Below are 9,322 nucleotides of genomic sequence, written 5' to 3' on the forward strand. Positions count from 1 at the left end.
AAGCTGTCTTGCTGTCAGAGTCCTCCATTTTAGATCAGGAGAAGCATTGGCATAATCATGTAATAGATTTCCTGAAGTTATTTGTTTTTTTGGAAGACGTTGCTACAGCTCTGGGGTCAGGATCACACACACACACACACACACACACACACACCACTGTAAAAGCATACATCAAACCAGAGGTTTACAATATAGATAATTCAGTAGGAACTATGAATGACTCTGTATGAAGGACTGAATGAACGTTATTATACCATAATTGTAAAACACATAAGTAAAACTACAACTCTAAATAGTTATCCTGTGTCATTTCTACAATGTTTTTTCTTTTTAGTGATCTGTAGCTAGAAAATTTGAAGTAAAATGTCTGAATACAATCAGGTCTGATTAATAATAATAATAATAATGATAGTACAACACATTGAATATGTTCAACTCAAAGTAAATGACATTTATTGCTCCCATTAACACCAGTTTTCAGTTCAAGTTTATTGCAGGATGTTGAAGGATTTTTTTTGACATGTTCTCTCACTACTCATGTTTAAACGTCTGTGTACCAACTATAAGCCATTAAACTGCAACCTATTAACATGCCTACTTTTCATACTGAAATCCTGCAGAAGAGAGCAGCTAATGCTTCACTTATATTACATTAAGCAAAGTTATCTTCAGTAATCAAACACCAAAAAAAGTTCTTCAATGAAGCATATACCAACTTCAACTGCCGTTAAATGCTATGAAACCTGGTTGTAGTGTTTTTTTTTTCTTTTTTAATAACAATTACTTGTAACAAGATATTTTCAGACCTCAGAACATTCCTATTCATTCATTGGTGGACCATTTATTTAGCAGATGGAAACATTTAGCATTCAAGTGTTGACTGAGTCACTCAAATCAGCACCAATTATCACGTCTTTATTTTTCAATCAAGTGACGTGGTGGGGTAATGCTTGTGGACAAAGAACAACGGAACATGTAGGATAAATACCACTATGGTGGGCATTTATGCTTCAAGTTCAAAGCCCAGTCCAACTTTGTGTCCTCCAGTGTTGAAATTCTTGCCATCGATGAGCGCAGAGAGTGTCACCTTCACACCTAAACACAACAAGGAGGGTGGGGTTTTGTAGTTTAAGAAACAGCTGAAAACCTCATGTGTAAAAGATTATAAATGCAATGATTACCTGGTCGCAGACACTGAGTGTAACCAACTCCAATCAGACTGGCATTGTTCACCTTGGCCTGTGAGGGCAAAATTAGAGACAAACTATCAGGAGCTTTATATTTTTTTCCTCACTTTAATCATTGTGAAGTTGTCCATTGTGAAGTCTCCTCGACTTCCATGCTAATAGCACGGTCCTCAATCAAAGAAATCGTGCCTGACATCTCGTAGCTTGCCAATGAGTTGGTTGGCGACCGCGTCCAACACTTGCTCTGGAACTCTGAATCCAACCTTGAGAAGAAGCTCTCACTCTTATTTTTAGGAGCGAACAGCGAAACCTTACCATGTTTGAGATTACTGAATATTTCTCCTAGCAATATCCCTGTAACATCAGTACAGCAAACAACCATGTCAATAACAAAAATACAGCACCAACCAACAAATTTGCACCAGAGTCACTAGAAAAAAATCACAAATATTTAAATCGAATAAATTGTGTTTTGGGATGGAGTTTCCTTTTAAATGCTGTAAATTAAATATTTTTTTGGTTGATAAACTACATACAGCCTAAGCTATAATTTCATACTGTGACATCCGACCTTTGCACTGCCTCGTTTTCAAAGAGATACAGGACTTTATAGATCTTAGGATTTATTCACGTGTCTTGGTCTCCGATTAGTCATTAGTGGCATCATGAGTTCATGTATTGATCACTCACAGACAAAGAAGCATCACTGTCCAGCTGGTATTTGGCAGCGATGCCAAAGCGTGTGTTGTTGCTGCCAGCAGTCCAGGCCAGAGTGACCGCAGTCTCCAGCTGGTCATTCACCTTCTGGTAGACAGAGCCTCCGAACTCGGTTCCATCATTTCTGAACCAGAGAAAGTCATATTTAGGAATCATTGTAGACAGCAATAAAATATCAACAGCAATAGAAAGAAAGAGGGCTAAGAATTAGAGACAGTTTGCTTTAGAGGTCGACTGATTGATTGGTTTTGCAGAACTACAGGTTATAGGCAAAAATCCACAGCGGTAGTTTTTCCAGGTTGAGTTTGTTGCGGAGCGGCTGAGAAGGGTCCGCCGTCATTATACAGCACGAGAGCGGCCTCTAGAGGCGAAATTTTTAAAAAAAGACCATTGATTAATTTTGTTGTTATTTGAAATGTTTTTTTTTTCATTCATTTTGGATGTCTCTATTTTTATTAGTTATTTGGAGTGTTACTTTTTGGTTCAGTTTGGATGTATACCTTTCATTTACTTTAATAATTCTTAACAATTAATATATATTAATATTTATATAAAACGTACAGTACGTTTTCATGGTACAGTCAATATTGTTTATTTCTGTAATAAAGTTCAGCAATATTTTAATTTGAATGTTATGTTTTCATTCAGTATGAATTTTAAAAGCTATCGGTTGATTAATCGTTATGGGCAGGTAGCTCCCAACTTAGTCATCAGTAAAATCCACTATCGGTCGACCTCTACTTTGCATGATGTCATTAGCTTTCACTAAATATCATCCATGTTAACTTTTAATGATTTGATGCTGGTATTACATTTTTATCCAGCCCCTGAAACTCACACATTGGTGTGAAGCTGGAAATCGCCAGCCTTGTAGCCAAGAGCAAAATTGTTCTGCACCAGTTTGGACTTGGCTGTGTCAAATGCCATTTGGTAACCAGCCAACCAGCCCGCGTAGCCCAAAACAGCCGCTGAATGCACGACTGGGCCCTCGAAGTCAACATCGCAGGACAGGTTGATATAGTCCCGCTTGTAGCCAGTCTTCAGCTTGCCACTCTTCTTGCTGTGGTAAAAGTAAGAGAATATATTAGTGAGTGCATGGTCAGTTAGCTTCTTGATGAAGTTCTTTTCTATTGTCACACTACATGTGATATAGTTAAAGTAACAGATAAACAGTTTACAAAACTACATTAAATAATACCAATCCAGCCTACTGTTGTCTCAACAGCAGAACTTTTCTTCATTCTACCAATAAACAGGGCTCCTAAATGGTGTAGCAGCCATAAGTGTTCTTGCAAGCACTGGGAGAGTAAAAGTTTGAATACTGAAGGTACTACAGTCATCACTGCTCTCTAGCTAAGAAAGGAAATGTTTACCTCAGCCCCTGTCAACGTGATGCTAATTAATGCCATTCATCGGTTATGCATTTTATGTATTTATAAAAAATTTTTTAAAAATTATATTTTTTAAAGGAGAAAAAAAAGACAGCAGTTAGCCTCTCCTACAAGAACACTGGCAGCACTGTAGTGGTGACTCAGCTAGCAGGTGAATACTGGCTACAAATGAAAACAAACCATTTAGTTCCATTTGAAAATGTAGCAACAACACCAGTGTAGTGTTGGTACACTGGTGTTGTTGCTACATTTTCAACAAGGCCAGTACGTACTTCACAGTACTATCTAAAAACGTCTTGTCCCATGAAAACCACTCACCCTGTGTTTGGAACAAAGGACGTGTCAAGAGCCACCTTCAAGCCCTTGGCCAGCTGCTCAAAAGAGAGAAATCATTTTACACCAATGATGCTATTAGTAATAATACGTGATAAAGTAAATGAATGGGGAATTTTCCAGAGGCTTTTCACACCTGGTCCTCCACTGAAAGTTCAGTAGCGAGAGTATTGTCCGTGTTCCATTTCTGATTGAGACCCAGGCCCAGCTCCTTCAGCTTGTACTTGGTCTCCAAACTCCCACCAGCCTTGCCAGAGTCAATATTAGTAGATCCAGATGTGTTGAATTCCTGATGTGTGGCGAATACAAGAGAGGATTTAAGGACTAAACCAAATAAACCACACCTACAGAGGAATTACAGTATTCCAGCAAAGTCAAGCTATAAAATAACTATTAATAAACAATCTCAGCCTACCAGTATCAAGTTCATTTTATACCAAACGTATGAAAATATTAAGCATCTAAAAATGGATGTACAAATACAAATAATAGCGATTAATCAACATTTAATGTAAGAAAAGTCTCCTTGTTACTTTTTCCTCATACAAAATTCTCTTTTTTCCCCCCTTGTAACCATTTAGACATGCTCATTCTTTATTGTTTTCAACTTTTTATAATAACAATAATAATAAAGTCATCAAAACTCTGGAGTAACACAAATGGAACTACTGGAATTACGCTGTGATAAAAAATCCAAAATAAATTTAAAATAACTGAATATTTGAGCATCTTCAAAGTAGACCCCCTTTTTACCTAGAATTTCCAGAAATGTATCCTCAGCATTTTCTCGACTGATTTCTTGAGGAATTTCCCTGAGATGATTTTAAACAGTATTAAAGGAGTTCCCACCTACGCTGGACTCTTAATGGCTGCTTTTCTGAATATTTCACTCCGAGTCGTCCGTTTAAAAAAATATTTTTGTAAATAAAATGTGAGTTTTCTAATGACAGAAATGAACATGTCAGCACGATTATATTTTTGTCTACAACACCGATTTCAAACATTTAATCATACACCTTCAGATAAGAAGGTTTTTAAGATCACGAGAAACATTTCAGTCGAGTGTCTCCAAACTTTCGACCGGTAGTGTAGTAATACTGTAGCAATGTGTCTCAAAAGACCAAAAAAAAAGAAGTTACAGGAAACGGGCAGTAACAGGAAATCCGGTTCTGTGTAAAAAGAAAAAACAAAAAGTGGAGAGCAAGGAAAAACATCTCATTAACTCACAACTCCATTCTGCGACTTGGTCTTGAGGTCCAACTTTACGATTCCGAAGCCTACAAACAAAGCATGAGACAAGACGGGGCTAGAAACGCTGCTTCTTAAAATACAGGAAATCATCGAAAAGATTTATTCTTTTATTAAACCCATAATACATGTAGTAACTTACCGTAGCCTTTGCTAAAGATATCCTTCGCCGCTTTTCCCAGGTCAGAGTAGTTAGGAGGAACAGACATTGTACCTAATAATGTAAAAGGTTTCAATCAGGGACAACAAGGAGTACAGGAGTGTCTAAAGCCGGGTACACACTGTGCGTGTCAGACTGTATGAACATGATCCCCACTGTAAGCCATGTCACACTGTAGGGTCTCAGCTGTCATTAATGTCACGACAGTCAAGACTCGAAAAACGGACGCACACAAGAAGACTCGTACGGAGGAGGAGAAGCCACAATACAGGACTGTGCCTCAAATCTTCTGACACTGCCAGACTTTAATCAGAGGGAAGATTTGATCAGAGCGGCCGTTAATCAGCTGTCGGGGAACACGTCAAACTAGCGATCAAAGACTACAGAGTTTGGCCTAGGATTATAGGAGTCTTTTAGTGTTCTCAAAATTGGTCTCAGATGACCAAATCGTGGCCAAAATCTTACAGTGTGAACCCGGATTAACTCTGGTTCTGAAGCCTAGATGCTTTACAGTACATCTATCTATCTAATCTGAATATCAATAAAAATGTTTTTGTATAACATCTTTTTTGTTTGTTTTAAACTGTCGTAGATCAGCAATGCTTAATGTAATGCTGCTTAGGCAATCTTGTGCAACGCTGATGTAATCCCAAGGGCTACGATACTGATAATTTGACAATATTGACGCGTGTGATGCTAACGCTGTGATGTTTGATGACACAACACAGATCACGAACACGAGTCGGGTCAAAGCACGCCGAGATACATCTTGATATCGGACGTCATTTGGTATTAGAAGCTCGCATGGAGTCAAACATTTCCCTAAGAGGATGGAAATTAAACACTACCTGATTACTTCATTACCGTACCAAGTTACTTATTTAATTCAGTACTTTTTTCTGTGTAGCTGCAGATTGAAAAGAAAGAAAGAAACAAACATCCATCCATCCATCCTCTTGATAATCTTGCTAACCTTGAACTCGAGTCACGTGGTTTCTGCTGCCAAGAGTAACAGCACCATCAGAAAGACTTCAAGGACAAACCCCCCCTGTGACAGGCCTTTTACACACTACACTAAACCTGGGCCACAATTACACACCAAACACATCATCCTCATTTAAAGCAACACGTTATAACGACAAGGGCTAAACAAATGCACTTTATTACATACAAACGACGTGTAATCTCCAAACAGGAACAGAGATCTCTAAACACAAGTCAGTTTTGTTTCTCCTTACATAGCAAAAAAAAAGAAAAAAGAAGAAAAGATCAAATTACATTCAAACTCAATAATAATAATAATAATAATAATAATAATAATGCTCAACTGGAGGACGGTTTTTGCTATTTTTCTACTATTTCTATATAAACTATTTATATATAGTTTTTGAAAGCAACCATTAACGTTAATTAATTGGTGCAGAAAAGATGCTACAGGAATAGCAAGGTTACATAAATCACTTAAGACTTGATTACAAAAAAAGGCCGCAGCATTACTAATAAAGCTCTCTTGAGTTCATGATCTGTAAATCTAACAAATATGACATTTTTATCAATTCAATACATGACAGAAATGACATGCTAAGTCCTTTTAGCATACCGCCCTGATCATATCTAGACTCGAGTAACCTCTAGCGTTTCTGACAAAAATGGCGTATTTGAGGTGCCTGACGCAACACATACGCTCAAGTCTTTTTTCTCTCTCTCTCCTTTATTTCAAACACAATAAGATAAATTTCATACCGACACTGTAACAAAAGCTTGAACCCACAAAAGCTTTTGTCCTTCTGACGCAAGCCGCTAGCTCTTCAGTGTGTGTCTGTGGTAGATACGCTAGCTTTTACACAACGGATCCAACAAAGCCACAACGGAGACCGCACACTTCCGTACTAAACAGTACACCAAGCAGTGAGCTACCGCACCAAACACCCGCAGCTGCGCACTACTCTGGCATACTACTTAGTACGGTAGTATACGTTTCCAGACACAGCCAGAAGGGGGCGCTGATGGTCTAAAGAGAAAGTGATGTGAAGATGGACAATTTACACACCAAGATTCAAAGTAAAAGTGTTTCAGACCGTATAAAATCACGTTACCTTACATTGTAAGGCTTAAATCAATTAATCTAAATGGTGATAATGTGACAGATAAATGAAAGATAATATGAAAGATTAAAAAATAAATAAATAAATCATTATATCTATTATGATCATCATTGCACCTTTTCACCTGACCTCTAGGGGGCATCATCAGCTGCAGCTAACAGTGTAACTGCAATCAAGGAAACGGTCATTTTGTGTTCATAATGACTGCATGTTTAAAGTATTTTATAACTTTATTATTAACTTTATTGAAAAAGCATACACACACACACACACACACACACACACACACACACGGTCAAAAGTTTTATAACCTCAATTTTTCCAGTTTTTATTGAAATTTACTCTGAAATTAAAGCATAGGACAAATGAACAATTGGAGTTAAAAAAGAAATCATTGAATCGTTTTGTTTAACAAAATTTCATAAAAATTTTTTGACACACTCATGGCATTCTTTCTACAATGGAAATCAAATATTGTTCGGAAATATTCTTCAATTCATGGAATAATTTGAAGAATATTTGAAGCCTACCATCTTGTTCTTTTCTTCTAAGGTAGTTCTGACATAGCCTGGAAGTATGTTTTGGGTCATTACCTTGCTGTAGGATGAACCCCTGACCAACTAGGCATATACAAAATATATCAGATTTGGTTCAGGGTGCCACTCAGTCTGTGCAAATCACAGACTCTGGATCCAGCAAAAGAGGCCCCGACCAACACACTTCCTCCTCCGTGTTTGACAGTTGGTGTTACACATAGAGGAACCATCCTTTCACCTACTCGACGGTGTACAAAAACCCTGCACGATGAACCATATATTTCAAATTTTGATTCATCGGTCCATAAGACCTTCTTCCAGTCTTCTGTAATCCACTGGCAGTGCTTCCTTTCCAACAAGCCTCTTTTTCATTTTGCCATCTCAGCAATGGCTTCTTACTGCCACTCGACCTGTCAAACATGCAGCTCGAAGTCTTCTCTTCACAGTTGAAACTGAAACTTGCTTACTTCGACCAGTGTTATGCTGTGCTTGAAGCTGTTGTCCTGTGAACAACCTATCACACAAGCTTTTGACTCTCAGAAACTTGTCTTCTGATTCTGTTGTGGCTTTGGGTCTGCCTCTTCCTGTCAGAGTTTCCTCCAGTTTCCAAGTGCTTTTTGATGGTGTAGAAAACTGTACTTACTGACACCTTGGCTTTCTTTGCAATTTCGCTAAAGGAAAGACCTAGACTTTTAAGGGTTATAATGGTCAATCTGTCTTCCTTTGTTAATTGCATTTTTCTCGCCATTATGAGAGCAATATACTATTTCCTACAGTACAGTACTGTCCAAATAATGCTTAAGAGGGTGTAGTAACACAGTCTGTTCCAACACTGCTTTTATACAGACAGAGTTTGTAAGTGATCAACAAAAGTTTGGACACCTGTAGGAATTGTTAGCATCAACTCTCAAGGTTTCATTTATTTCCATTGCTGCAGAACAGCTGGAAGTTGTTAACCAATTACTTGTTCCCTGAAAAAGGCCTTTTTGTATAACTTTGAAATGTACATTATTTTTCAGTTTTTGGTAACCTAAACTTTTTTTAACCTCTGGCAGTTTAACGCTTACCTTTGTACCATTATTATTATTCACTGGACTTAAACTGCTTAAAGTTAAATAAAAACTGATATATATATATATATATATATATATATATATATATATATATATATATATATATATATATATATATGAAGCAACATCCACATGAATACCAGGACCCAAGGTTTCCCAGCAGAACATCACACTTCCTCCACTGGCTTGCCTTCTTCCCATAGTGCACCCACTTCCCCAGCTAAGGGGCACACTCCACCGTCTACATGATGTAAAAGAAAACGTGATTCATCAGACCAGGTCACCGTCTTTCATTGCTCCATGGTCCAGCACTGATGATCACGTGCCCATCATAGGTGCTTTCAGCAGTAGACAGGGGTCAGCATGGGCACTCTGACCAGTCTGTGGCTACGCAGCACCATATGCAGCAAACTAAGATGCAATGTGTGGTTTAACACCTTCCTATCATAGCCAGCATGAACTTTTTCAGCAATCTGTGCTACAGTAGCTCTTCTGTAAGATCAGACCAGACGGACTAGCCTTCACTTCCCACACTCATCAATGAGCCACTGATGCCCATGACCCTGTTGCCG

The 9,322-nt window shown here is 38.0% G+C and overlaps 1 protein-coding gene across 1 annotated transcript; it reads right to left on the reverse strand.

The window, feature by feature from the left end:
• Positions 1-894: 894 nt before the first annotated feature.
• Positions 895-6,934, reverse strand: zgc:56235 (Voltage-dependent anion-selective channel protein 2-like). Its single transcript, XM_053645548.1, has 9 exons — positions 6,780-6,934; positions 5,019-5,090; positions 4,856-4,905; positions 3,765-3,917; positions 3,614-3,666; positions 2,743-2,964; positions 1,878-2,028; positions 1,182-1,239; positions 895-1,095 (listed from the first exon to the last, which is right to left on the reverse strand). The coding sequence occupies exons 2-9, from the start codon at positions 5,083-5,085 to the stop codon at positions 1,004-1,006; spliced, it is 846 nt and encodes a 281-aa protein (XP_053501523.1). The 5' UTR covers positions 5,086-5,090; positions 6,780-6,934; the 3' UTR covers positions 895-1,003.
• Positions 6,935-9,322: the final 2,388 nt, after the last annotated feature.

The sequence above is a fragment of the Ictalurus furcatus genome, chromosome 16 (assembly GCF_023375685.1).
Source record: "Ictalurus furcatus strain D&B chromosome 16, Billie_1.0, whole genome shotgun sequence".
Classification (NCBI taxonomy): Eukaryota; Metazoa; Chordata; class Actinopteri; order Siluriformes; family Ictaluridae; genus Ictalurus; species Ictalurus furcatus.

What these genes read in the sequence shown, in the direction of transcription:
- zgc:56235 (XM_053645548.1), bottom strand. Translation starts at nt 5,085, where the DNA reads ATGTCTGTTCCTCCTAACTACTCTGACCTGGGAAAAGCGGCGAAGGAT. An exon ending in CCAAGTCGCAGAATGGAGTT is followed by an intron (nt 3,918 to 4,855) that starts GTGAGTTAATGA and finishes GCCACACATCAG; the next exon opens with GAATTCAACACATCTGGATC. An exon ending in AACTTTCAGTGGAGGACCAG is followed by an intron (nt 3,667 to 3,764) that starts GTGTGAAAAGCC and finishes TCTTTTGAGCAG; the next exon opens with CTGGCCAAGGGCTTGAAGGT.